Below are 27,810 nucleotides of genomic sequence, written 5' to 3' on the forward strand. Positions count from 1 at the left end.
GCTGGATGAATAAAAAGATAAAGAAGAGGGAAGGACTTACAGGTGATTTTTTTATTCTGATGTCACTGAGTACTATTATATTGGCTGTGCTGTAATTAAGTAGCAGTACTAATTTAGCAAACTTGGTTAATGGAATCATTTTTCACAGTGCATGGGAAACTGGAAAACCATGTCCAATCTCTGAATGTCTCTGATTTCTGGACAGTCCTCTGGTGGGCCCTGTTCTCTGAACTAGGCCCTCCTTAGATGGTGCTAGCCCTGACCCCTTCCCACACACGCAGTGATCCCACTGTAGATCCAGTGATCCAGTTCCTGTTGGAGTGAGCTGGGCAGTAAACCCGTGGTATTGAGCTGGTGGAGTGAACAGGTCGTTTTGCACTGTAATCAATCTGAGGTGATCGGTTTGCATGGGAAAGTGCAGGGGGACATTGGGTGGTTATGGAAAGAGGAAGGAAGAGCTTTGCCTTCTCCCTGGCTATGCTCCCTTGACTGACGCGAGTCTGTCTCTGCTCTCAGCTGTGATCTAGCTCCAGAAGGAGCTGTTTCTCTCTTGCACTTTCTGCCTCACCAGCTCGGCCATGAAGCGAAGACCAAGAACCCGACACTGTGTGGAGGATCTACAAGCCACAGCTGCAATCTGTCCGCCCTGTTCTTGTTATCTAAGTTCTCGGTAGCTGAGCTCTTTGCCGTCAGTGGTTCTGTCTCACGTCCAACTTCCCAGAATGCAGCACTTCTCAGGCTGACTTCCTGCTATGTTGTTTTGAAAGAAAAGCTTTCTTGGAAGCATTTGCTCAGCAGGGTTTTATTGGGTTCACTGACTACATTAAATTTAGAAGCAGGAGCCCACTTCACAGAGGGCCTGATGCAGACGATCATGTATTAACACCAAGAGAAAAACAGCACTGTGAGAAAACTGGACAATTGCACTGTTTGTCAGAAATGGACATTTTGGTACGATGGAACTTCTCTCATATTCTTTATGTTGAAACAGAATGTAACTGTAGAACTGGCCATGCAAGGACATATAACAGGCAGTGGGCAGTATTGCGCAGGAAGGCATATAAAAGGAGATGAAATGCTGTCCTACAGACTCTTGTGTAGAGAAATGCTGTTCTTCTTTCACTGTTGTCATAAAGATCACAGAAAATAACACAGGTATCTGTAATGGGTTACTGTTTAAACAGATAAGCGAGAAGCTGTTGTCATTTTCTTTTCTTCTGTTGCTCCTCGGCTCTTGTTTGATAGAGGCAGTGTGTGGACCTGCCCAGCTGTGCTCCAGCTCTGACATCCAGCCACTGTCGCTCGGCACAGAGACAGTGGGACCTGGCTTCCACGAAGTCCACGAGTTTCAGTCTCCACCATGCTCAGATTGAGCTTGCATGGTGTGTGTGCTTGCAGGGACCTTCAAATGGCCAAACCACCTTTCTTTGGAAAAGAACAAATGCATTTCAAGGCACGACACACATAGGACACTGAGTGTAAACTGGGCTGTGTCTGAATGGGGCGTAATTACATGGCAAATGACAGATAGCTGTAATTGCAGTGAAATAGGTCAGCAGGCTCTGGGGCGTTTGTATGTGCGCGTGTGGTGGTCTGTTGTTTTTTGAGAGAGACAGTGGGAGGAAGGAAAACGTGTATTAATCAGTCATTCGAATTAATAGCCCTCAGTTGGCTGTGCATGTGCCTCAGATAAATCATCGCCATTAACGAAAGGCAAAGGAAGAGCAGGGTTTTTGGTGCGGGCGTGCCGTTACTGGGTGATTACATCTCGGTGCTGGCGATGCTGTTGCGCAGCGAGTGGCCCCAGCACCTCCGAGGGTGATGGGCTCAGCCGCTGACTCCTCGTAAATCAGACCCCCCCCCCCCAGCCTTAAAACGCCACCCCCTTACCGTAAAGGGGAGGGGGTTGAGACAGCTGCTCGACAAGATACCGCTGAACAGCCTTTAATCCAGTGTGCGCACTCTTTCAATCCACTCATCCGCACATCAGACACCCCCACCACTCCCGCCAGGAACCAGAAAGAAGCTGAATTCAGCCGCTGGGATGAGCCAGGGTGTCGCCCAGGGCTGCCGGGTGCCACCTCAACCTTTCCAAAAGCCCAATATCAATTTACGGACGCGTTGTGCTCGCTCTGCCGGGCTGGCCTGACGAGATCACGCCTGGAAAAGTGAAAAGAGTAAAAATAAAAATGTTGGCTGTGGTCCTTGAACCTGTCTTCCAGAGCTGTGAGCGCGTGGATCTAATCGGCTGTGTTGACATTTCACCTTGAGGAGCCGGGCTCGTCTTTGCTGCAGCTTGTAGAGCTTGCATCATGCTGCGCGCTCCAGTGCTTTACCGTGCTTTACTGTGCTTGGTGGTGCTTCGACTAGCAAAAGCCACGGCGCACCTGTATAATGCATAGCTGTCACATGCCTTCATCCTGGACACACACCTGTGCTCCAGCAGCTCCCCATCTGCACAGGCTCTGGGTGAACCACCTGTTTCACCTTCCTGCTGTTGAGCAGAGTGAGGACAGAACAACAGCTGTTCAATGTTTCTCGAAAGCTTTGACTTCAAAGTCAGGCGAGAAGGAGAGAGGGATTGCTGTGATGCTTTTTATGGTGGAAGTGTGCTTTTCAGCCAGATCCTTTAATTATTAAATTGCCCCAGTTGAGCCCCCCTGAGCTGCTCCTGGAATGCGTCGTTGTTCAATGAGGCTCATTATGTGTGGAGTGGCTGGCTGCTTATGGAGAGCGAGTCCCTGGAGGGCAGGATCGCTGTCTGTGTCCTGAGGGGGCAGTGGCCCACCAGTACAGCTCTTCCCTTCATCGGCTCAGCCCTCATGGACCGCCTGCTGATGTGCTCAGCGGATGTGAGCACAAAGGTTGGGTAGCAGAGTTGTGCAGCAGAGAACTGGAAGTGATCTTTTGCTTATTTTCACTTCTTTCATATTAGCTTATATATATTTAGAGCATAACAGATATGGAGCCCTGAAGACTTACAAGAGACCAAATCTGTAAATAGTCACCCCGCCTGTTTGTGTTCCCCTGTCTCGTTCTGCGGTCTTGCCCGGGTTGTGTGTGGGGTAGGCTGTCACAGCGAGTCTCACCTGGCTGTGGACTCGCACCTAGGGCCAGGGCTGTTGCTAGGAGACAGTAGTGTCCTCATGGGAAGGGAGAGAGGATACCTGCTGGATGGAGCAGCTGCTGTATCAACCTGCATCTCATCACTGGCAACCCAGCTATCCCCAGCAGGTGTGAGCCTGGCCAGTTCCTGGATGGGAGACCTCCTGGGAAAGCTGAGGTAGCTTCTGGAAGAGGTGTTAGTTGGAACAGTAGGGGGGCACTCACCCTGCGGTCTGTGTGGGTCCTAATACCCCAGTATAGACATTGTCCTTTGGATGAGACGTAAAACCAAGGTCCTGATTCCCTGTGGTCATTAAAAATCCCAGGGCGTTTCTTGGTTGCTTGAAAAGAGTAGGGGTGTTACCCCAGTGCCCCGGCCAAATTTCCCCCTGGCCTTTACCAGTCATGGCCTCCTAATAATCCCCCTCTTTCAGCTTCATCACTCTGCTCTCCTCCCTACTGATGGTGTGTGGGGAGTGTTCTGGTGCACTTTGTCTGCCGTCACACCATCCAGGTGGTGGTGGAAGGGAGCCCCCATTACCTGTAAAGCACTTTGAGTGGAGTGTCCAGAAAAAAAACTGCATAAGTGTCAGGATTATTATTCCTGCCGGATCCCCTGTAGAAGTTCAGCACGTTGAGAGCTAGCCGCCGTTAGAGACAGCTGCGCGCTCCAGCTTTCAGAGCTGTCCCCCAGATCACTGCTACGTCTGCGCAAACAAAGGGTACCTGCAGTGTTAATTACGCTCCGGACAGCCTCCTGACGCTTCCTCAGGCCTCCGAGCGCTCATGCGGCCATGATGAGCTTTCCGCTGGGACAATGAAAGCCCAATTTGCATCATCATTGCAGGGAGCTGCGCCTCTCCAGGACAGTGAATTCGTCAAACGTTTACTGCAGAACCTCTCCATCTGGGGTCATGGTTAGGCTTCCTGGACAAGTATTTAAGATGAACAGGACCAGGCTTTCTGATAATACTCCGTTTTCTCGATTCATTCTGCTCTTGGTGGTGTGTCAGAGTTGGTGCAGAGAAAGGGGTGTGCAGTCTCTCTGGGGTCTGTGCCTCCTCTGCAGTGAGAATCGGGGCAATTGCTCAGAGGAAAGGAGGCGCGAGTAGAGAGGACTAAATTGTCGGAGAGAGTAATGCCTGAAATATGTGGCCAAGTTTATGGATGCCCCAAACACCTTGCACGTTTGAAACCTTTCACAATGTTCATAGCCTACTGCTGTGGTGGGATAACTCAGCTGTATAGGAGAGTGGTGAGGTCTGATGGGCTAAAAGGCCTGTTCCTGTCATGAAAGGTCCTGATGATCTGGACCTGTAGCCTCTGGTCAGAGGCTGTAAGACTGCTCGCTCAAGGATAGCCTCTTGCATCGGGGGGAGATACAGCGTGCACTCTCCAGCTGCTGTGCAGGGCTCCAGTTCGCGCGCTCGCCCAGGGAAAAAGAATGCGCTGTACAGCTCTGGAGATTACTGTATACATCAGGGAAATTACCTGCTTTACAGTGCCAGCAATTGAATTTTCGTCATGGTCATTTATTACCTCTTAACTCATTTCATTCAGGACAACAAGCAATTACAGCCTCATGGTGTTCAGCTCCTGTTGTGCCGATAATGATTGTGCCATAATGGATTCTTAAACACCCCCACCGGCTCTGTTAAAATGTGTGGGTTTCCCTTTCGTAGCACAGGGGGTCTGCTTTATTTTTGGATCATGTCTTTTCTGAGCACATCGCCATTTGGCTAGATAAACAAGTGTAAAAAAACATTATATTACAAGATGAACAACATGTTAGAAATACTTCAAATTGAATGAGTGTCTGTATGTATTCGTGTTATCAGTATTTATAATTGGATTACATTTATTTAAAACATGTTAAATAGAGCTTAGAATGGAGAATTGTTGTCTCTGTCACTATTGCATTCAGAATGGCAAGCTAAAAATGTTTTAATAAGAGTGAATAGAATATCTCTGTCAGTATTAAGAGTGAGAGTGGGGTGTCTCAGTGTCAGTATTAGGAGTGAGAGAGGAGTGTCTCAGTGTCAGTATTAGGAGTGAGAGTGGAGTGTCTCAGTGTCAGTATTAGGAGTTAGAGAGGAGTGTCTCGGTGTCAGTATTAAGAGTGAGAGTGGAGTGTCTCAGTGTCAGTATTAGGAGTGAGAGAGGAGTGTCTCGGTGTCAGTATTAGGAGTGAGAGTGGAGTGTCTCGGTGTCAGTATTAGGAGTGAGAGTGGAGTGTCTCGGTGTCGGTATTAGGAGTGAGAGTGGAGTGTCTCAGTGTCAGTATTAGGAGTGAGAGAGGAGTGTCTCAGTGTCAGTATTAGGAGTGAGTCTCAGTGTCAGTATTAGGAGTGAGAGAGGAGTGTCTCAGTGTCAGTATTAAGAGTGAGAGAGGAGTGTCTCAGTGTCAGTATTAGGAGTGAGAGGAGTGTCTCAGTGTCAGTATTAGTTGTGAGAGAGGAGTGTCTCAGTGTCAGTATTAGGAGTGAGAGTGGAGTGTCTCAGTGTCAGTATTAGGAGTGAGAGAGGAGTGTCTCTGTGTCAGTATTAGGAGTGAGAGTGGAGTGTCTCAGTGTCAGTATTAAGAGTGAGAGTGGGGTGTCTCGGTGTCAGTATTAGGAGTGAGAGAGGAGTGTCTCAGTGTCAGTATTAGGAGTGAGAGAGGAGTGTCTCAGTGTCAGTATTAGGAGTGAGAGTGGAGTGTCTCAGTGTCAGTATTAGGAGTGAGAGAGGAGTGTCTCAGTGTCAATATTAAGAGTGAGAGTGGGGTGTCTCAGTGTCAGTATTAGGAGTGAGAGAGGAGTGTCTCAGTGTCAGTATTAGGAGTGAGAGTGGAGTGTCTCGGTGTCAGTATTAAGAGTGAGAGTGGAGTGTCTCGGTGTCAGTATTAAGAGTGAGAGTGGAGTGTCTCGGTGTCAGTATTAGGAGTGAGAGTGGAGTGTCTCGGTGTCAGTATTAAGAGTGAGAGTGGAGTGTCTCAGTGTCAGTATTAGGAGTGAGAGAGGAGTGTCTCGGTGTCAGTATTAAGAGTGAGAGTGGAGTGTCTCAGTGTCAGTATTAAGAGTGAGAGTGGAGTGTCTCGGTGTCAGTATTAGGAGTGAGAGTGGAGTGTCTCGGTGTCGGTATTAGGAGTGAGAGTGGAGTGTCTCGGTGTCGGTATTAGGAGTGAGAGTGGAGTGTCTCAGTGTCAGTATTAGGAGTGAGAGAGGAGTGTCTCAGTGTCAGTATTAGGAGTGAGTCTCAGTGTCAGTATTAGGAGTGAGAGAGGAGTGTCTCAGTGTCAGTATTAAGAGTGAGAGAGGAGTGTCTCAGTGTCAGTATTAGGAGTGAGAGGAGTGTCTCAGTGTCAGTATTAGTTGTGAGAGAGGAGTGTCTCAGTGTCAGTATTAGGAGTGAGAGTGGAGTGTCTCAGTGTCAGTATTAGGAGTGAGAGAGGAGTGTCTCTGTGTCAGTATTAGGAGTGAGAGTGGAGTGTCTCAGTGTCAGTATTAAGAGTGAGAGTGGGGTGTCTCGGTGTCAGTATTAGGAGTGAGAGAGGAGTGTCTCAGTGTCAGTATTAGGAGTGAGAGAGGAGTGTCTCAGTGTCAGTATTAGGAGTGAGAGTGGAGTGTCTCAGTGTCAGTATTAGGAGTGAGAGAGGAGTGTCTCAGTGTCAATATTAAGAGTGAGAGTGGAGTGTCTCGGTGTCAGTATTAAGAGTGAGAGTGGAGTGTCTCGGTGTCAGTATTAGGAGTGAGAGTGGAGTGTCTCGGTGTCAGTATTAAGAGTGAGAGTGGAGTGTCTCGGTGTCAGTATTAAGAGTGAGAGTGGAGTGTCTCGGTGTCAGTATTAGGAGTGAGAGTGGAGTGTCTCGGTGTCAGTATTAAGAGTGAGAGTGGAGTGTCTCGGTGTCAGTATTAGGAGTGAGAGTGGAGTGTCTCGGTGTCAGTATTAAGAGTGAGAGTGGAGTGTCTCGGTGTCAGTATTAAGAGTGAGAGTGGAGTGTCTCGGTGTCAGTATTAAGAGTGAGAGTGGAGTGTCTCGGTGTCAGTATTAGGAGTGAGAGTGGAGTGTCTCGGTGTCAGTATTAAGAGTGAGAGTGGAGTGTCTCGGTGTCAGTATTAAGAGTGAGAGTGGAGTGTCTCGGTGTCAGTATTAGGAGTGAGAGTGGAGTGTCTCGGTGTCAGTATTAAGAGTGAGAGTGGAGTGTCTCGGTGTCAGTATTAAGAGTGAGAGTGGAGTGTCTCGGTGTCAGTATTAAGAGTGAGAGTGGAGTGTCTCGGTGTCAGTATTAGGAGTGAGAGTGGAGTGTCTCGGTGTCAGTATTAAGAATGAATGCGCTGTCTCTATGTCAGTATTAAGAGGGTTTCTATTAAGCTAGCAGTACTGTTTGGAGCAGTTTGCTGCGCTGTGTAAGAGCTGATCAGCACAGAGGGGATATTGAAACACTCAGTAAGATTTATTAAAGCCTCTTCTCACTGAAAGGCTGTAGGATAAGATTTTTCTTGCATGTTTAATAAAAGGAAACATATCTCTGAAACCAGCAGCAGGAGCAAATGGCTCAGAAGCGATGAAAGGCATTAATATTTTGCGTGCACTGAATGTTTAAATCGGGCATTAGGCTCCCACATTATTACCGCCATCATTACTACCTAATGAAAAAAAAGATTCCCTGACAGGCTTTGAGATGCATGATGTAATTACAGTGATAGAATCATCTCGCTCCATTACAAGCCATTAATAAAAGTGCTATTACACGGTGCTGTTCCACTGCGCCGGGGCGAGCGTGGCTGGGCGAAGGTCGTTGGAGCACAGCGCGAGGCTGTAGCCAGTGCGCCACCCTCCTGGGGTGGGCGGGGGGCTGCGTCCGTGTGCGGGTGTCTCTGAAAGTCACCCCTCGACAGGCCAGGGCGGCGTGGCAGAGCTGAGGCCAAAGGGTTCTCACCTGAGTGTCCCTGTGCGTGCGGTCGTGGGGAACCCCAGATGTACTAGCAGGCTCAGATTGCTCTGTCAGAGCAAAACACCTTTGCATTTGAAAGCATTGTGGCTGCATACCTGGCGGCCAGCTGCCGCCCCCCCTTCTCCTTTGGCCCACGCTGAGGATGTCACCCCCTCTCCGCAGAGCTCCAGTACATCTGCGTCCCCGGGCCGCCCCCCCACCCTGTCCTCTGCCCCATCCTTTCTCGTCCTCCTTCCCACTGTCTGGTGCCTCCGGTGGTCCCGCCTGCTCTGAGGCTTCTCTTATCTTCTCCTTTCGTCCATCTTTCATCGCCTCCCCTACGCCCCCAGCAGTGTGTGTTTTGTATTTTTGTCTCTTTCCCTTTTCGCTCTCCACCTGCCTCCCCCCCCCTCCCCCCCAGTGCCAGATGTGTGCCCGCGATCGGGTCCGGACTCCTCCTTCACAGACCTGGCCACCTCCTGTGCCTCGAGTGTCCCAGACCAGCAGTGTGGGTTTCCCCCCCTTCCCCCCTTTCTCTCTAGAGTACTCCTCGGAGTCGCGTCAACCCCCCACCTCCCTCCCCCGACCCTCTCCACTCGATTCCCGGGATACCTGCGCCTCGGCCCTGCCGAATGTCTCGCGTTCCCCTTTGGGGTTCCTCCGCGGCATTGTGGGATCCATCTCGCTGCTGTCTGGGCGGCTCTCGACCAGTCTCCCGTTGCCGTGCAGCGCCGACGCCGGCTGCTACATGTTCAGGCGCTACAGTATATTCCAGTAACCCCTTGGTCACCCCCAAAACAATATTCTCCAAAGCACTGCGCCCAAACTCTCCACTTTCACTGGTTCACAAATGATAGTCTAACCCTTGCCTGAAAAATGTTATTAAAGCCTTATCTCAGTTGCTTAACCACCGTATCCTCAGTCAGATTTTCTCTTTAGACTTCGTAACTTAAAAATTTTTGCCTTGGCGCTGCTTCTGGGTTTTCTGACAGCATCGTTCTCACAGACGTGTTGCCGTTGTCCCAGCCTGGAGAGTTACGCCCAGAGTAATGGATTATGAATACAAAAACGAAATAAACTCATCAGTTTTGCTGTAAATTCAAAATCAGCGCAAGTATGGCATTTGGAAGGACAATATGGAAACAGTTTTATTATACAACAGGTGAACCAGGATTTGCGATCAGTCTGTGAATATTAGTTTTATGATACTGGCGTCTACACACATGCACAGACTGAGACATAGACACACAAGAGAGACAGATGTTTCTCTGTCTATCAGTCTTTTCTCTCTGACTTTATCGCCGACATGAACATTTGCTTCTGTGTTTATCTTCCTGTCTTTGTATTAAGTCTGCTTTCTCTCACGGCCTTCCTGTATTTCTCTCTGTGTCAACACTCCTTTGTTGTTTCCTCTGTATGAACTTGCTTTCTCTCCCTCACCCTCTCGGTCTCCCCATCGCTTCTCCCTGCTGACGCTTTTCTCTGCATTAAACCCTCTCCTTCTTCAGCTGTGCACTGCCTGTCCTGCTGATGTTAGCCACTGTTTGTTAGGCCCTCTGTCCTTCTCTTGCATCTTGTTTCTGAATTAACCCCTACCCCCTGCTCTCTCTCAGGGGTGATGTCGGAGAGGCGGTTTGGGACCCAGTTTGTGTGCAGCGTGGTGGCGTCCCACGTCAGCCCCCACCCGGCCACCAGCCTCAGTTTCGTCTGGATCGCTCCCCCGCCAGGCACCGGCTGTGTAAACTTTCTGTAAGTACCCAACGCGGGCAGTCCCTCTGACTGACTCACTCCAGGATGATAACACCCACACAGAACTGGATGGGCAGTCCGACTGACTGACTCCAGGATGACAACACCCACACAGAACTGGATGGGCAGTCCGTCTGACTGACTGACTCCAGGATGACAACACCCACACAGAACTGGATGGGCAGTCCGTCTGACTGACTGACTCCAGGATGACAACACCCACACAGAACTGGATGGGCAGTCCGTCTCACTGACTGACTCCAGGATGACAACACCCACACAGAACTGGATGGGCAGTCCGTCTCACTGACTGGCTCCAAAATAATAATCAATACGTAGAACTGGATAGATGGTCCATCTCACAAATTCCAGAATGATGACCCTACACAGAGCTTGATGGGATGTCCGTCTCACTGATTCTAGAATGATGACCCCCCCCACATAGAGTTTCATGGGTGGTCAAGTCACAGATTCCAAAGTGATGACCCCCACATAGAGCTTGAAGGGTAGGCCATTCACTGACTGCAGAATAATGACCCCCACAGAGAGGTAGAGATTGATAGTCTAGAATATCTCAATATCTTAGATAATTGATAGCTGGTTCTCAATTTGCTGATACAGACTTTGTTCCTGAGATTAATTCCACTGGCCAGGCACACTTTGATAGCTTTGTTTGAGACTGATAATACATCCTTGCTTACTGTATATAGTACATTTCATCTGAAAGCAATCCAGAGTGTTTTACATATAGGAAGAGACCCGCTGCATCCACCACTGATGAGCAGCCCTGCTACAAAGCATGTCAGGTGTAAGAGTGAGAATTTGCTTCATCAATTAAGGTAAGGGGGAACTTTAAAAAGGCCAGGTTGTAGAGGCCTAGAGTGGGTTTTAACCAGGATAACATAACGAGTCTTCTGAACAGTGCCAACAGTCAGGCCCTGAATTTAATTTCTCCTCCTACGAATGGTGCCACCATACTGTTTTGGACATTCTGATTGAGAAGACATTGTGCCACCTACAGACTACTTAGACAGTTTAGATATGAAAAATAAGAAAAGTTACAGAAAGGTTTTACTTTGACCACTTTTGGCATTAAGTTTGTGTTAAGAAGAAGAATTGATAAAACTGACAAAATGTATGTGCAAAAAAATAATATGCTAATAGTGTTGTTAAAAGGCAGGAGTTCTTTTAGTAGTGAGGGAGTGTTGAACATGTTGAGGAACAGCAGTGAGGGAGTGTTCAGCATATTGAGGAACAGCAGTGAGGGAGTGTTCAGCATGTCGAGGAACAGCAGTGAGGGAGTGTTCAGCATGTCGAGGAACAGCAGTGAGGGAGTGTTGAGCTTGTGGAAGAACAGCAGTGAGGGAGTGTCCAGCATATTGAGGAACAGCAGCGAGGGAGTGTTCAGCATGTAGAGGAACAGAAGTGAGGGAATGTTCAGCATATTGAGGAACAGCAGTGAGGGAGTGTTCAGCATGTTGAGGAACAGCAGTGAGAGAGTGTTCAGCATGTTGAGGAACAGCAGTGAGGGAGTGTTAAACACTTTGAGGAGCAGCGGTGAGGAAGTGTTAAACATGTTGAGGAGCAGCAGTGAGGGAGTGTTCAGCATGTAGAGGAACAGAAGTGAGGGAGTGTTCAGCTTGTAGAGGAACAGCAGTGAGGGAGTGTTACACATGTTGAGGAACAGCAGGGTTGGAGTGTTCAGCATGTTGAGGAACAGCGATGAGGAAGTGTTAAACATGTTGAGGAACACTAGTGAGGGAGTGCTGAGCTTGTGGAAGAACAGCAGTGAGGGAGTGTCCAGCATATTGAGGAACAGCAGTGAGGGAGTGCTCAGCATGTAGAGGAACAAAAGTGAGGGAGTGTTCAGCATGATGAGGAACAGCGATGAGGAAGTGTTAAGCTTGTAGAAGAACAGCAGTGAGGGAGTTTTGAGCATGTTGAGGAGCAGCAGTGAGGGAGTGTTCAGCATGTTGAGCAGCAGTGAGGGAGTGCTCAGCATGTTGAGGAGCAGCAGTGAGGGAGTGTTCAACATGTTGAGGAGCAGCAGTGAGGAAGTGTTCAGCATGTTGAGGAGCAGCAGTGAGGGAGTGTTAAACATGTTAAGGAGCAGAAGTGAGGGAGTGTTCAGCATGTTGAGGAGCAGCAGTGAGGGAGTGTTCAGCATGTTGAGGAGCAGCAGTGAGGGAGTGTTAAACATGTTGAGGAGCAGCAGTGAGGGAGTGTTAAACATGTTGAGGAGCAGCAGTGAGGGAGTGTTCAGCATGTTGAGGAACAGCGATGAGGAAGTGTTAAACATGTTGAGGAGCAGCAGTGAGGGAGTGTTCAGCATGTTGAGGAGCAGCAGTGAGGGAGTGTTCAGCATGTTGAGGAGCAGCAGTGAGGGAGTGTTAAACATGTTGAGGAGCAGCAGTGAGGGAGTGTTCAGCATGTTGAGGAACAGCGATGAGGAAGTGTTAAACATGTTGAGGAACAGCGATGAGGGAGTGTTAAACATGTTGAGGAGCAGCAGTGAGGGAGTGTTAAACATGTTGAGGAGCAGCAGTGAGGGAGTGTTCAGCATGTCGAGGAACAGCAGTGAGGGAGTGTTCAGCATGTCGAGGAACAGCAGTGAGGGAGTGTTGAGCTTGTGGAAGAACAGCAGTGAGGGAGTGTCCAGCATATTGAGGAACAGCAGCGAGGGAGTGTTCAGCATGTAGAGGAACAGAAGTGAGGGAATGTTCAGCATATTGAGGAACAGCAGTGAGGGAGTGTTCAGCATGTTGAGGAACAGCAGTGAGAGAGTGTTCAGCATGTTGAGGAACAGCAGTGAGGGAGTGTTAAACACTTTGAGGAGCAGCGGTGAGGAAGTGTTAAACATGTTGAGGAGCAGCAGTGAGGGAGTGTTCAGCATGTAGAGGAACAGAAGTGAGGGAGTGTTCAGCTTGTAGAGGAACAGCAGTGAGGGAGTGTTACACATGTTGAGGAACAGCAGGGTTGGAGTGTTCAGCATGTTGAGGAACAGCGATGAGGAAGTGTTAAACATGTTGAGGAACACTAGTGAGGGAGTGCTGAGCTTGTGGAAGAACAGCAGTGAGGGAGTGTCCAGCATATTGAGGAACAGCAGTGAGGGAGTGCTCAGCATGTAGAGGAACAAAAGTGAGGGAGTGTTCAGCATGATGAGGAACAGCGATGAGGAAGTGTTAAGCTTGTAGAAGAACAGCAGTGAGGGAGTTTTGAGCATGTTGAGGAGCAGCAGTGAGGGAGTGTTCAGCATGTTGAGCAGCAGTGAGGGAGTGCTCAGCATGTTGAGGAGCAGCAGTGAGGGAGTGTTCAACATGTTGAGGAGCAGCAGTGAGGAAGTGTTCAGCATGTTGAGGAGCAGCAGTGAGGGAGTGTTAAACATGTTAAGGAGCAGAAGTGAGGGAGTGTTCAGCATGTTGAGGAGCAGCAGTGAGGGAGTGTTCAGCATGTTGAGGAGCAGCAGTGAGGGAGTGTTAAACATGTTGAGGAGCAGCAGTGAGGGAGTGTTAAACATGTTGAGGAGCAGCAGTGAGGGAGTGTTCAGCATGTTGAGGAACAGCGATGAGGAAGTGTTAAACATGTTGAGGAGCAGCAGTGAGGGAGTGTTCAGCATGTTGAGGAGCAGCAGTGAGGGAGTGTTCAGCATGTTGAGGAGCAGCAGTGAGGGAGTGTTAAACATGTTGAGGAGCAGCAGTGAGGGAGTGTTCAGCATGTTGAGGAACAGCGATGAGGAAGTGTTAAACATGTTGAGGAACAGCGATGAGGGAGTGTTAAACATGTTGAGGAGCAGCAGTGAGGGAGTGTTAAACATGTTGAGGAGCAGCAGTCAGAGCAATGGAAAACAGGCAATGGGGTAGATTGTATACACCCCCTCCTGGCCCCCACCCTCTTCCGAAGGAAGGAGGAGTCAAACATGAAGGTTGGCACAGTGCCTCACAATATTGCAGTTACCCTTTGAAGCTGTGTTTGTCCATTGTAACCTCGAGCTGACAGCATGGCAGTGACTGCCACTTGACTTCACGGCCGTACAACACGCCCCTGTGCGGATTTGGAAGCACCTTCTTACCCTTCCTTTACAACATCGATGCACTCCTTGTTCCAGGAAAAACAGGTCGATTCCCTACATCCTGTTCAAGGGAGACAGGGATGAGTGCTGCAGGGAACAGGAAGGTCAGTGTGTTGGACTGCGAGGCTTGGGTGTCCTGTAACTAGTCCAGTACCTGCTGGCCCTGTTTCCCATGTCTCCTAGAAACCTGCAGCAGGAAATAACAACCCCTGCTGTCTGTCAGTGCCCAGACAGAGGACCGGAGGAGCAGGTGTCACTGAGCTCCGCATTCCCGCTAGAACAGGATGGGGAAAGGTAGCGGCAAGTCCGGATTTATTGCACAGGAGAGGACAGCAGAAAGGAACAGAGCAGGGCGATCTTTCCGGATCGCACAGTAATTACGTTTTCAAGTGAAGTTGCTTTTCTTGCTCACCCATTCCTGTGGCGTGAAAGTGATGCTCCCTTGACTTTCAGTTTCACAATTTCACTGTTTCCCCTCTGGAAAGAGTCAGGAAAAACACTTCCTCATATCCGACTTCATGCATTTAGCTAAACAGAGCCGGACCTGGAACCTTGAAGATCCACAGAGCTTGAAGGTGCTCTGTCGCAGTCAACCCAGTGGGCTTCTTTAGAATCAGCAGTCGAACACGAACCAGAGAGCGCAGGTGGAAACTGTGTGAAAGTGCATTTAAAACTCAGAACGGGAGGCAGGTCTCTCTCCAAAAGGCTGTGGGAGAGGGAGGGTGAAACTCAGCCATGTGCTTGAAGCCTTCTTTCAAGAAACAGCTTGAAGAGATGGTTGGATCTATTAGCTTCTTAATACTGAACGAGCTACAGTAGATGGGTCAAATAACCTGCTCTCACGTGTAACCGTTCTTAAGACTGTAAATCGTGCTGGTGCATACAAAAGCAGCATGATATTTCCCAGAGGAGCAACACTGGGGGCGCCTGTGGAGTGAGTGCGTGGAGGGTATAGGGTGGAGTGCTAGGGGTAGGGGTGTGTGTGGGGCACTGGGGTCCTTTTCTGAACGATAACTCAGGTCCTTCTCCCAGACTTTGTTATACCCTAGTTTGAAACCAATTTCATAAAAGTTCTTAAGTTTTTAAATATTTATTGTTCCATTGCTTTAGTTACTCTTTTTAAATGAAGCTGATTTTGTTGTGTTCAGTAATATAAAAGCATGTATATATGCAGTACGCTTATCAATATATAGAGTATGCATTTGTATTTTCAGATGTAATTTCATCAACCAGGGGACAAAGATTCAGTTTTTCCTTATAATACTTTGTAGAGCTACAGAAAAAGCGACGAAAACCTATTTTCAGTGTTTTGACAATTATGTCGACTTCCAGAACCCTTGAATTGAACTTGCTCTTGAATCGGCAAACAGTTCAAATTCAAATTACTCTTTCATATTCAAATTACTCAGAGTTCAAATTGCTCTCTGCTTGGTAGACGAATGCACGTCCAATGTAGTTGTGCAGTACTTCAGTTTCAGGCTTAACACTCCTCTTGGGGAGTCCTAAAGTTTAGACTTCAAATAAGACCAGTGTCCTGTTAAACCTCAGAGGACCTGAGGACTTGTGGCCAGAGTTCGACTTGCAGCCTGTGTCTTCCGAGCAGTGGGTAGTAGCTAGGCTGGTGCAGGAGTCAGGCTTGTGCTGAGGTTTTTGGCAGTATTTTCCTGTCTCCGCCTGCCAGCGTAGTTTAAACCACCCGTGCACGGGGAGGGCTATTAGCTCAACATGGCTGTTGGGCTTCTGCGTCGCTCTTATTGCAGGCCTCCTTCTGCCAGAATGGGATGTTATCGGTGTCCTGACACAACTTACTCTGCACCATTATCCTGGTGCTGCTGGCACAGGATGGGGGTCTGAAGGCTGTAATGGTGCCGCCCCCTTGCCCAGTCCGTCTGGGCAGGCAGGGCTGTTGCCAGGGCGGGTGCCCCAGTGAAGGACGATGGGCTCGGACAGCTGGCGCCGCCGTGCTTGGGTTATTAAGACCCGCCGTAAAGGCAGGCTGGCGGCTCCCCTGGTGCCAGGCCCTGGCACGCGGCGCTCACTGCGGTGCTGGTGCGTGATTTATGGCTCCCTGCGAATGATCTATCAAAACGCAATTACCAGCTGTTGCAGGGGCGAGGGAGGAGAATTTCAATAACCCAGCGGACGTGCGGTGTCCTTCCCCCAAAGTCACTCGGGGAGAGAGCAGCCGGAAAGGCCCACGCTCCTGGTCTGTGATGAACCGCTCTCCGAGCGCGCAGGGGGTATGGGCATCACCTCATCACATGGGCTCGCGGTACACAGACATGTCCAGGATTCTCTCATATTAATTAGCTCCTGCTGTTTCACACTGCTGGGGGGCATCACGTTCTAAATAGACTTGTAATTGAACATTCTCGGCACAGAAAGTCAAAGTGAGCAGTCCTGGACGGATATCTCATCGGCATGACATTAATAACTTTTTCCACTCAAGTCATGTATATTTGTAATTGTGGCCAGGAGGAACTTTCGGGTTTAGGGTGTGTTGAAGAGCATGCAGTCGCAATGGATGATGGGAATGAATGTTAATCACTGAGGTCATCTCATAGATCAGTAGGTACCTGTTCCTGATCTGATCTTCACATGCAGCACCTGGGAGTGTGGAAGGAGGACATAAAGTGCCCTTTCTTTTCACATTTTAAGACTCAATCCGTGTTGCTGAAAATGGCCTCCTTCTTGCTGTATTTACATTGGCTATGTCGAGGGGGCAGTGTTTTTCCCATGTTGCCTTGGGAAGAGGTGCTGAACGTTGCTGTTGACACATTGGTGCAATTGTAAGTGTTTCAGTTACTGGTAGCTATGAATGTCCTTGTAGAATCTGAGAAATCCAACTTATTCCCCGAAGTTGCCAGTTACACATGTGGCATGACGCGGGGGCACGCCCAGTGTGGAGGCGACACCTCGCCTTTGTAGTCCCAGCTGATGAGCCCCGGCTGGGCAGGTCCTATAAAGGCACACCGGACACCCTGTGGCAGGACGAGCAGGGTCATCCCCGGAAGGGGGGAGTTTTCACCGACAGTCCCGGAGGGGGATTGCACCCGCCTAAGGTTTTCTTTTTCTGTTCATTTCTCTTTGTGCCTGTCCCATCACGCACTTTCACTGGGGCAGGCATACACACACATTATTGTTCCGCACTCATATCTTGTTTTGTTTTTGCCTCACACGCCCTGCTCACCAGACTGGACCCCGCTAAATAGGGTCAGTCCAGCCCGGTTATCGCTGAGCTTGTGCTATCTCTCTTTTTTTTCCCAGGCTGGACCCCGCTCAATAGGGTCAGCCCAGCCTGGAGGGAACGCAGCACAGCGGTGCTCTTTCTTTTTGTCTTGTTGTTCATTTTTCACTCCTGCTGCCCTCACACCGGCGCCTCCGCCCCCTCACCCGGGGCGTTGACGTTTACCGTTGCTCGCCGTGGCGCCCCCCCCTCCGCACTGTCACACACGTCCGCGGGCTTCTCTGCTCCTGGGGTGAGCCAGAGAGTGGGCTCGGGAGGGAGCAGAGGATGATACTGCCGGTGCCCCCCTGGGTGGCAGACTGGACTGAGCCGATAGAGGGGCTGGGAGCGACAGAGACACACGGGGGACGGGCGGAGACAAAGAGCTCCCCTCCCTTTTCCTTCCCCTTTCAGCTCTGATTTCTTTTCATTTGATTAAGCTGTCCGTTAAGCTTGTCTGGAAGTCCTGTTTGCTTGGTTTACAGTAGTGATTTTGGACAACTCAAAAACACTGTGCTCGTCTGAACTAACAGCATCAGGTGGTTTTAGCGTGGAAACCCGGGGTAAATTCATAAAGTGGCTACAAACTTGCCATCACATGCCTGGGGAGTGTGATGAAACTAACTCTCGATGGTCTTCTGCACGCTCTGTGACTTCTAATATTGAATGCATGCCTAAAATGTTAGGAATCAGTACCTGAGTTAGGGTTGCACGTCCTGTATATATACTGTATAAAACACAGGATGTTTAAGAACGTAAGAAAGGTTACTGTACAAACCAGTGGAGGCGTTTTGTGACATGTAAGGATTTTGTTCACTACTGTAAATATAACAATTAATATGATGTACAAGGTATGTGTAGGGCGACATTGTGGCGCAGTGGTTAGCATCGCCTCCTCACAGTGTTGGGCCCTGGGTTCGACTCCTGTGGTGCTGTCTGTGTGAAGTTTGTATGTTCTCCCCATGTTCGTGTGGGTTTCCTCTGGGTGCACTTCTGAGAAAAATGGTGTTAGTGTGTGAATCTGTGTTTGTGCTCGTCAGCCCTGCGCTGGACTGGCATCCCGTCCAGCAGGCATTGTGCCTTGTGCCCCTTCCTTGCCAGGGTAGATGAAGTGGTTAGGAAATAGATGGATGATTATGTCCCATACTGAATTCCTTATGAACTGAAAGGTGGCATTTCAAACCCTGGGACTGAGAAGAAAGATGCCGGCAATAGCCTGGTCTGAATGAGCATGCACAATCTTCACGTGGTCTTCGGTGTCCCATTCAGTTTCTGACTCTTGAGATATAAAACTCTCCAGCCGAAGGGAAAGGGCTTCATCCTCACACCTGTCACAGAATTGCAGCTGCTGGAATTAGGTTGAATACTACTATACTCAAATCCTGCAAATGCTGGCATACAGGTTTGCAGGTCAAGTAAACATTGAACTGAAGAGAGCGATGCTGGGTAGAGCAGAAATTGAGCTCTGTTTTTCTATAAAGATACTGCTGCCAGACTGGTCTGCCATCTGACATCCAGTATCAACCCCATTACTGGAGAGCCAAAGTACCAGACACACTGATCCAGTGAGTTGCTGGCAGACTGCGCATCATAGTGACTGCCCGAATAATGAGCACACTGATGGAGCAACTGACAGACTGCTTTGCTCAGAGACTGGCCTACTGACTTGGCGGTGAGCCACTCTCTGTTCCTTTACCCAGAACTGGGCTGGTCAGTGAACTAAGGCACTGATCGATATACTTGCCGGAGTGATCTTGTGCAAACACACAAGAGGAGGTTTTGACCAGCTGTCTGACCACAACTGTCTGATACAACTGACCGATACATCTACTGAGCGATCGCCCAGCACAGCCTCGTCAAATGCGAAGCGTCTTCAGGTATCAGCTCTGAAACACAAGCTTGTGGCTGCAAGTATCAGGAAGCGTCGAAAGCTTCAGGATATTCCACTAGCTGTCCTTTAAACAAGCAGAGCAGAATCAAAGCATCCCCTCCCCCTGAGCTTAGCAGTGGACAGATACCCAGGCACCTCGTCTCGGAGCTTCTCTGCCCTGCTGGCAGGCCCCGTCAGTTCTGACCCGCTGAGGGGCCCTGCTAGAACTGGTGCAGCGGAGCGCCTGCAGAGGATAAGCCCGGGTGATAACGGCCAGCTTGTCTCCCTCTTTACGGAATCCAGCTTTGATGTTTTCCTGCTTTCAAGCACTTCCCAGGCTGCAGGACGCGTCGCTGTTCTGCCCGTGCGCGTGTCCATCCCCGTGTGAGAGAGACGCAGTACATACACGTTCCTCCGTTTTCATCCCTCTATTTTCTACCCCTTTCTGTTTTGGTGCATTTTGTTTTGCTTTTTGCTTTGTTGTGTGTTGTCGTCTTCCCCCCGCGGAGCGCGAGCATCTGCTGTGACTGAGATTGCTTTAATTGTCCGTCTCCGAAACTGTTCCCTGGAGATGTCGGAGAAGGGGGGGGGGTCTGCGATGGCAAAGCAACCTGCATCCTTTCTTTCGGCATGTTCGACAGACACCAGGCGCACTTGAACAATCCGGGAGAAAAGGGGGAATTGAGTTTGAAAAAAAGGCGTGCAGGCATTCGTCTTGTTAACTGTAATTGAAAAGGAATGGAGGCTGTGCTGTAATTACGCACTCCTCGTTCCAGCGCCATCTGTTCAGAACAAACTCCTGATCGCACGCGCGCTCCCTCGCTGGCTGCCTTTTCGTCTGCTCCGTCCTGCCGCGGGAGTAGTGTGCTCCAGGCGTGCTGGAATCCGCACTCACACTTCCACTTTCCTGCAACACGCGCACTGTTCGCTCACTTGCTGCAGCTAGCAGGCGGTTTTCAGGGCTGCGATTCTGTTTTAGACTCGATCACATCGTCACCGGGGGGCAGCAGGGTGCCGTGGGTAGGTCTCTGACTGGCAGGTTGCGGGTTCATGTCCCATGTTCGTGTCAGGTCCACTTGTACCTCGGGTGAGGCTCTTCACCCTCCACCCTCCACATACAGCTGTGTATGTGGGGACCCAGCAGTTCCTGGGGGGGCTCTGTGATGGACTGGCGTCCCATCCAGGGAGGAAGTGCTCCCCCGCTTTCTTGACGCCATGGAAACCGGGATGAGCTCTGGCCAGAGGGGCCGCTGTGATCCAAACCTGCGAGTGACCGCTGTGGGAGCGCTGAAAGACTCCTGCAGGAGCCCTGGCTGATCTGGTGTGGGGCTACTCTCCTGTGTGCTCCTCTGTCTCTGACAACGCCTCACCCAGAGCCGTGTGCTCTACCGCTGGGGTGGCCGGTGTTTGGGCGAGTGGTCCTCGGTGGAGGGGAGCGCTAATTGGAGAGGGAACGAGGGGGTGACATGCCTCTGCTGATCAGTAGAGCATGTCATCGGCGTGTCGATCACACAGCAGCGTCTGAGCAAGCCTGTCATGCGTGCATGAGCGTGTGTCAGTGTCTTTCCACCTCGATTGTCAATCTGATTCCGTGTTGCTTCCCGGACCCCCTCCTCCCCACCCTCTGGTGCACACGCCTCACCTCCCCCCCGCTTCCTTGAGTGACAGCCGTCCCCTGATCATACTGTGCGTTCTGCTGGGCTGGCAGAGAGACGACCCCAGACTGGGGTCTATAATTCAAACCCCCACCCCGGAAATGTTTGTGCACCCTGGGTGCGGTCTGATGGAGAGTCTGTTGAGGAGAGTTTCGGGGTTGCAGGGAGCTGTCACACTTCACTGGGGAATGGGGTTTTGGGGGGTGCTGCTCACTCTGGCCTTGAACGTGTAATCAAACACACCAGCCTCCCGTGCTAATTACCCCTCTCAGGAAGGAGAGGGGGACTGGAGTGAGGGGCTGCCTGGGAGAAGCAGGGCCCACTCACGCGCCTGTGCTTTACAGCTGCTCCCTACCCTCCAGTTTGATTTTGCGTGTGAAGTGATGTGAAGTGGGCTCTAGTGTGGCAGTGGGACTGGCTGTGTGTGCACGCGTGTTCATCTGCTTTTAGTACTAAGTGTACATCGTGTTTGTACATGTGTCTTGCAGGCCCGGCGTCCCCTGATTTCACACCAGCTACTATCAGTGTGATCTCACTTTCTGCTCCTCCATGCACGATCACCCCTCTCACTCTGCGTTGCAGCCTGGGGGAGAGAGTAGCCCCATTTCATCTCACTGACATGACTGTCACCCCAGTCCCAGCCTCACAGGCACATCCGCGCAGCAGGTTCATTGGGCGGGTCTCTTACTTCCAGGTGATTAATTATTGTACAGCTGGGAGCATTTAGCCCTTCTGGCCGTTGATGGAGCAAAACGGCAGGAGTCACAGCGACCGAGGCTGAAAACCAGGAGAGATTTTAGACACTTCATTCACGTTTGCTCGCTTTCTGTTGAGAGTCATTAGAACCACCTGCAGGTAATTGTTAGAATTATCCATTCGTTTTCTAACTGCTTCATCCAATGTAGGGATGCAGGGGAGCTGGAGCCTATCCCAGCAAGTATTAGTCACGGGGCGGGATGCTCCCTGGACAGGATGCCAGGCCATCGCAGGGCACACACAGACACAAACACACACATGCTCACACCAGGGCCACATTTCCCAGTAGCCAGTTAACCTACCAATATGTCCTTGCACTGTGGGAGGAGACAGGAGCACCCGGAGGAAACTCATGTGAACCCATGAGAAGATACAGACTCCTCTCACATACAGTAGCATCCCAAGTCTACAGTTGAACCCCGGGCCCCAGCGCCGCTATACTTCCCACTGCACCGCCAAGCATGGCCAGACTCCCAGTCCAACTGCCCCCAAACCAGCACTGTCATTGTTCCCTTTTCAAAGCGAGCAGCAAGTTCACTTCTTCCACCTCAAAGGTGATGGGTTCTGTGCCCAGCATTTCACGCCAGCACGACTCCGTGAATGGCATGAGGCGTGAATTAGCATTCATTTATTTAGTGTTCGTTTCGGTTTTGACATCTGTCGTGACCCGTCTATAAATGATAACACATGAACAGAGTGACGGTGAGATAGGGATGTTTGAGCACGTAAGATGCTACAAGTAGCTTCACATACAAAGGCCTCTGGTTTTCCCATTATTACTCATTTTTTGACTGACTTTTATCCAATGTAACTTAAAGGTTAGAGCAACTTAAAAACGGTTTTGTTTGTATGACCATGTTGGTTATGCTGGCTGGTTTGTTGGAACAATCTGGGTGAAGTCCCCAGATGAAGAGTACAGCAGTGGTATTCCCTGCTGGGATGTGAACCTGTAAGCCTGCAGTCAGGAGTCCAGAGCCTCTCAACACTGTAGCACACTTCTGTGACAGTTCTGTACTAGCACCACTGTTCTTCCTAATTTATATAGATGATCTAGATTCTGGAATAGTCAGTCTGGTTTGCAAGTGATGCCCAATTAGGAAGATTAGCAAACACTGCAAAAGCAGCAAATGAAATTCAGAACGATTTAAATTAAATTCAAGACTGAGCAAAAACCTGGCAGATGACATTTAAAGTAGTGCAAGTTATTGCTGCAAGCAGTAAAAACATAAATTATAAATACAAAATGGGAAACATTGATCTTAAAGAGATTACTTATCAAAAAGACAGGTGTTTATGTTGACACATCATTTACAACTTCCAGATACAATGAGAAAGCCATTAAAAAGGCAAACAATATGCTAGGTCATATATTAAAATCATGCAATTTAAATCAACGGATGGTATATTAAAAGAGTACAATAGACTACTGAGGCCTTGTTTAGAATACTGCTTCTCTGGACTCTGTGCAGAGAAGAGAGCATCCAGGTACATTCTGAGGCGTAATAGGATTAACTTACAGGCTGAAGGAACTGTACCTTTCAGTCTTTTATAGAGAAGAGTATGAGGAGATGTGATGCAATTTTGAAATCCACAAAAGCATTGACAAAGTCAACCCAACAGACCTCTTCTATGTGGAAGTGCCTTTAAAACTGAGAACAGAAGGCACTTCTTTACACAAAGGGCGGTGGGAGTATGAAACAAGCTGCCCAGCCATATTGTTGAAGCCGATACCCTGGTTTCCTTCAAGAAACATCAGGGTGAGATCCTTGGAGCAGTCAGCATCTTAATTACTGTAACTACCCAGTTGCCAAATGGCTTTCTCTCTGTTTGTAACCTTTCTGATACTGTATACCTTTCTTAGGTTTCAGGCTACGTGCGTCTCAGATTACCCTCCAGCGTTTTATATAGGACTTGAGGTGATCAAGCTCAAGCACCGCGATTTGCATGCGCTGCAGCCACAGTGCGGGTTTGATTTGTTCGCATGGCCGATCCCAGTGAAACGCACCTCTGCTTCTGCTGGCTCAGCGGACTCCGAAGCCTGCCTTTCTGCGGGTGCGTTTAATCAGAGGGGCACCCGTTTCCTTTCGCGGGTGGTGTCCTGGCTCTCCGTGTGTCCAGGGGTCAGCGGAGATGGAGCACTTGTGGCTGTGCTTTTCGGGTGAGGACGGTCACTCTTCTGCAGGGGAGACTGTGGCGGCTCTGCTCCCTCTCGGTGGGCTGCACGGCCGCCGTGTGTCTGCTGGCTCGTTAGCACGCAGAGCCTGAGTGCTCTGTTTAGTAAATATTTAAGCGCCTTGTTCCTACATGCCCTCCTGCTGTTCATTACGTGGAATGTTTTATTCATAAATACCACCATACTCAAATTAGTCTTTAACCAATTCTGAGATATGGATGTAATTAAATTTTTTTTTACGTCGCCCGCTGCACAGGAGCTGGTGACTAATTAACGATGGCCCTTTTCATTATTCATGAAGCAAGATGAATGTTTAAATGCCTTGACACCCATAAAAGCCAGCGATCTCTGTAGCGACGGGGGGAGGAGGGGTTGTCTGTAGGAGATATTAATGCCACCCCCTTCCCGCCAGGAAGGTCTTTCTGACAGTATTATTCTCGCTGCAGCGGAGCCAGTCTGTCTCACTCCAGTTTCATTCGATTTCAAAATGTGGCTATTTTTCCACTTCCTTCTCTTCACCCCATTTCTTCCCTTGCTTGGATATCTACATGGCTGCTGCCTTTCAGAAGGGAGGCCTGGTGAGCAGTATGTACCCCAGCCCTGGTCTTTGTCCAGATAACCGGACTGTTTTTTGAACCAGCTAGTGCCTAAAAATGAAATCTGGAAACAAGGGTTGGAAACACGGCACTGCTCTGTGTAGACCCAGAGACGGATAACGGCACACTCAGCTGATGTCCTGATGTGCCAGGTGATGTGCTAGGTGAGAGATCACTCGGCACATCACAGCCACTCTGAGTACATCGCCCCTCAGAGGTTTCCTCAGCCACTCACAAGCTGGGTTTTTTATTGACCCTTACAGCTGAGCTAACGAATCCAGGCCTAAGGGAGCCAGTCCAAGGCTGACCCTAATAAATGGCACCCCGTGCTGTGCCCTGCAGACTCTCTTCACTACCTGGGCTGACAGAGGATGAGCTCCAGTTGTGACGTCTCCCCATGGTGGAGCTCAGTACTTCAAAATTAAGTGGTGACCCAAAGGGAGTTCTGTTCAAGTACACAGCACTAATGGCTTCAATGCACCTGCAGAGGCACTTGTTTGTTGCAAAAGTCTAATTCTGTTTCACTGTGTGAACAGCTCTCTTTCAGTGCTTTGAACATGCACATAGCAAGCTTCTGCTGTCTGCTGCAGTAATCAAGGTTGTGGATTCATAAATGAGTAACCATACAGACAATTTTTGCTGTGCCCTTGAAAAGGTGCTTCACCCAGCCAAATAACCTGCCGTACAGATGGGTGCAAATGTGAGCTGCTTTGGATAACAGTGTCGGTAAGAAATTAGTGGTAAAACTAATGAATCTGTTGTAAATTCTGAGCCCAGCTGTGGCTGTCACTGCTGTCGTAAGAACACTTGCTCTTTCTATCAATCCATCCTCCTCTGAGCAAGAGTTCTGCAGAGTCACCAGAGCAGCCTGTAAATTTTCTGTGCTCTCCGGGACTGATGAGGTGCTGCGGTTAACTTTTATATGACAGATTAATAGAGCTTAATCCAAGCTGCACTGAAAACCGTGGCCTGAGACGATCAGTCTCGTTTCTTGGCTGCCCTGCAAGGCTGAAGGCAATACAGACCTGCCCAGTCGCTCTGCCACCCGAATTAATGAGATCTCTTCCTCCTAAAATAAAGCACATTGTAGCTGCTGTAAATATAACCACTAACTCTCCTTTTCCTTCTCCTTTCCCTGTGTTGCTCATCTCTCCTTGCTTAAGTGGGGTCGGGGGGAAGCTTCTTCTTTGCTTTATTTCACTCAAGAGTTGCCCAGTGGTTGGAACTATACAACTGATTGAATCCTGCATAGTGGAAATGTGTTGTGTCAGGAACAGAGATTGTGCGGTGGCAACAAAAATATGAATGCATGGCTGTCGCTGCGTGATCCTGCAGGATTCACAGTTAAATGGGTCAACCCTGACGGCCGGTTATGGAATGTGCACAAACACGTTGAATTAACCTGAATTTCCCAAATGAAACCTGAATGAAAATAGTACTGAGTGCTACTTGTTTGAGTCGCAGCTGAAGGTGATCGGCCATCCGGTCATCATCTGAAACGAATACTTTGTGGCAGGGTTTCTACAACGTCTGTGACCCTGTCTGTGTGAGACATTGGCACATCGCCCCCATCTCTCACTCCAAGACCTTCGCTTGTCCCAGGAGTCAGCCAACCGCAGCGGTTTTGGCAGCCCTGTCTTGTTTACAGGCTAGATCGCTGATGAGATTAAGTGATTAATTTCCCCTAAGTTTGCTCTGCCTAATGAGTCTGGCGAACACAGATGCGCAGAGGGTCGGGTACACATATTGTTCTTCATCAACCAAGCCGCGGTGTGCTGGAGCACTGGAAATGGGGAAACACGGTGCAGGTATTCTGTGATTCCAGGATCCTGGAAGTCGGGGAGGTGTTCCCAGGAAAGGCTGTTCAACTGAGGCGGTGGTGTGCTGTGATCACACAGGGATGAAGACTGCCGGAGAAGAGATGGCAGCACTGTCTTTCATGGGGTGCAAATATTGTTTCTTATGCACTTGTGATAACGCTGCATCAGCCATTAATAATGCATTTATGGATGTCACATATCTGACTTCAGATGACAACCATATCATGAATCATTTCTCAGGGCCTCTTCCTGCCAGGTTATTGATAATGTTCTCTCCTAATCGGATATTATAAGGGTCTTTATTATATCAATTTGCACCCCATGCACTGAAGAGTTATAGAAGAGGCTTCATAGGGTCCTTGTAATGAAGAAAGTCTTAAAGGAACTGACACTTAATATTCATTTGGTTTTTCATTTTTTTGGAGTCCCTGTCGAGCATGACATAGTGTCAAAAACTACAGCACCCAAATTAAACCTCTTCTAAGTCTTGCCTGTTCCTGGATGAAGTGCTTAAAAGTATGTTAAAAACTACTTTGGAATTGAACGAGATGACATAGTTTTCAGATGCTTTTGTTTAATTGTCTCTCTGTGGTCAGTGAGGATCCAGGTTCACAGGAACAGGGTCAGCTTCTCTCTGTTCAGTCTCAACTACATTGATAGCGAACATGGTGGTTCTTTGTAGAATGAAAATGACTAGTCTGTGGACAGGATGGCTTTAAAAGGAGGGACAGGTGATCTTGGGTCTTCCACTCCATTCATTTGCAGTTCTGCATCCCAGTTAATCCTTATATCTTAAAACAGCAGCATGTTCAATAAAGTATGAATTGGTTGTTTCCAAACCTTGCACTGGCCCAAGTGTAATGGCTGGGCCAAGGCTGCTGCTGCCCCCGATATTGTCCAGGACTGTGGAGGGCTCTGCCTTGGTGCACTCAAGGCTCTGAGTGAGTGACAGTTCAAAGCTGGGTCAGCTGGAAGCCAGACTCTGAGGCGCAGAGAATTTCAGAAAAACAACAGTCACAGGGGAAGGGGGGGCATCACCATTCCTGTAAGCCCATTTACAACCAGTCTGTGCATCAGATCTGTGCACCTCTTGCTCACACACATCAGCCCAAAGTCCTGGCATGGAAAAGCAGATGCCTCCTCATTGCCTTTTCGCTATATGTTGAAAACGCCACCACTTGTTGTGTCAGAATTGCCCCAGGTTGTGCCTGCCCTGGACAGTGCTCTCGTCCAGTGTGTTGAGTGGTGACCCTAACCTCTCGATTCCTCTTTCTCAGGGCCACAGCCACTCACCGAGGACAGATCATCTTCAAGGACGCCCTGGCCCAGCAGCTGTGTGAACAGGGAGGTAAGTGTGTCTCGCTGTAATTCGCAAATGTAAAGGGCTTGAACAGCATGGCAGGTCTGGGCTGCTGGATGTTGTCGTACAGCACACTCGGAGAGATAATGTGGGACAGACAGGGGGGGGATGAGAGGAGTGAGAGGGGAAACTGAAGAAAAACAGTGGGAAAAAGAGGGAAATAAGGAATAGAGAGGAGAGAGCAGGGAACTCTTCCATGCTGTGGTGTACTGGCTTAAGTGATAGAGAGAGGGCTCCAATGCACTGAATTATCTGTCCTGCAGAGCAGGCACTGAGAGAGACGAGGGGAACGGGGACAGAAAGACCCAGGAGTACACTAAGCAGAGGTCCTGCTGCTGACTCTCAGGATTGTTCTGCACAACCATTCACTGGGCTCAAGAAGTGACTGAGCAGAGATCTTGTGGCTTGTTCTCATGAGGGGTCTGTACAACCATTCACTGACCTGAAGAACAGACAGAGCAGGGATCTTGCAGCTTGTTCTTCACAGCCATTCACTGACCTGAAGAACAGACTGAG

The 27,810-nt window shown here is 49.4% G+C and overlaps 1 protein-coding gene across 1 annotated transcript in view; it reads left to right on the forward strand.

The window, feature by feature from the left end:
- The window catches only part of LOC102694156 (reelin), a 168,564-nt gene that overhangs the window by 60,206 nt on the left and 80,548 nt on the right, over window positions 1-27,810 (forward strand). Inside the window, 2 exon segments of the mRNA XM_069192636.1 lie at window positions 9,634-9,769; window positions 27,212-27,282. Coding sequence (XP_069048737.1) covers window positions 9,634-9,769; window positions 27,212-27,282 — 207 coding nt within the window.

The sequence above is a fragment of the Lepisosteus oculatus genome, chromosome 7 (assembly GCF_040954835.1).
Source record: "Lepisosteus oculatus isolate fLepOcu1 chromosome 7, fLepOcu1.hap2, whole genome shotgun sequence".
In the NCBI taxonomy this organism is placed as follows: domain Eukaryota; kingdom Metazoa; phylum Chordata; class Actinopteri; order Semionotiformes; family Lepisosteidae; genus Lepisosteus; species Lepisosteus oculatus.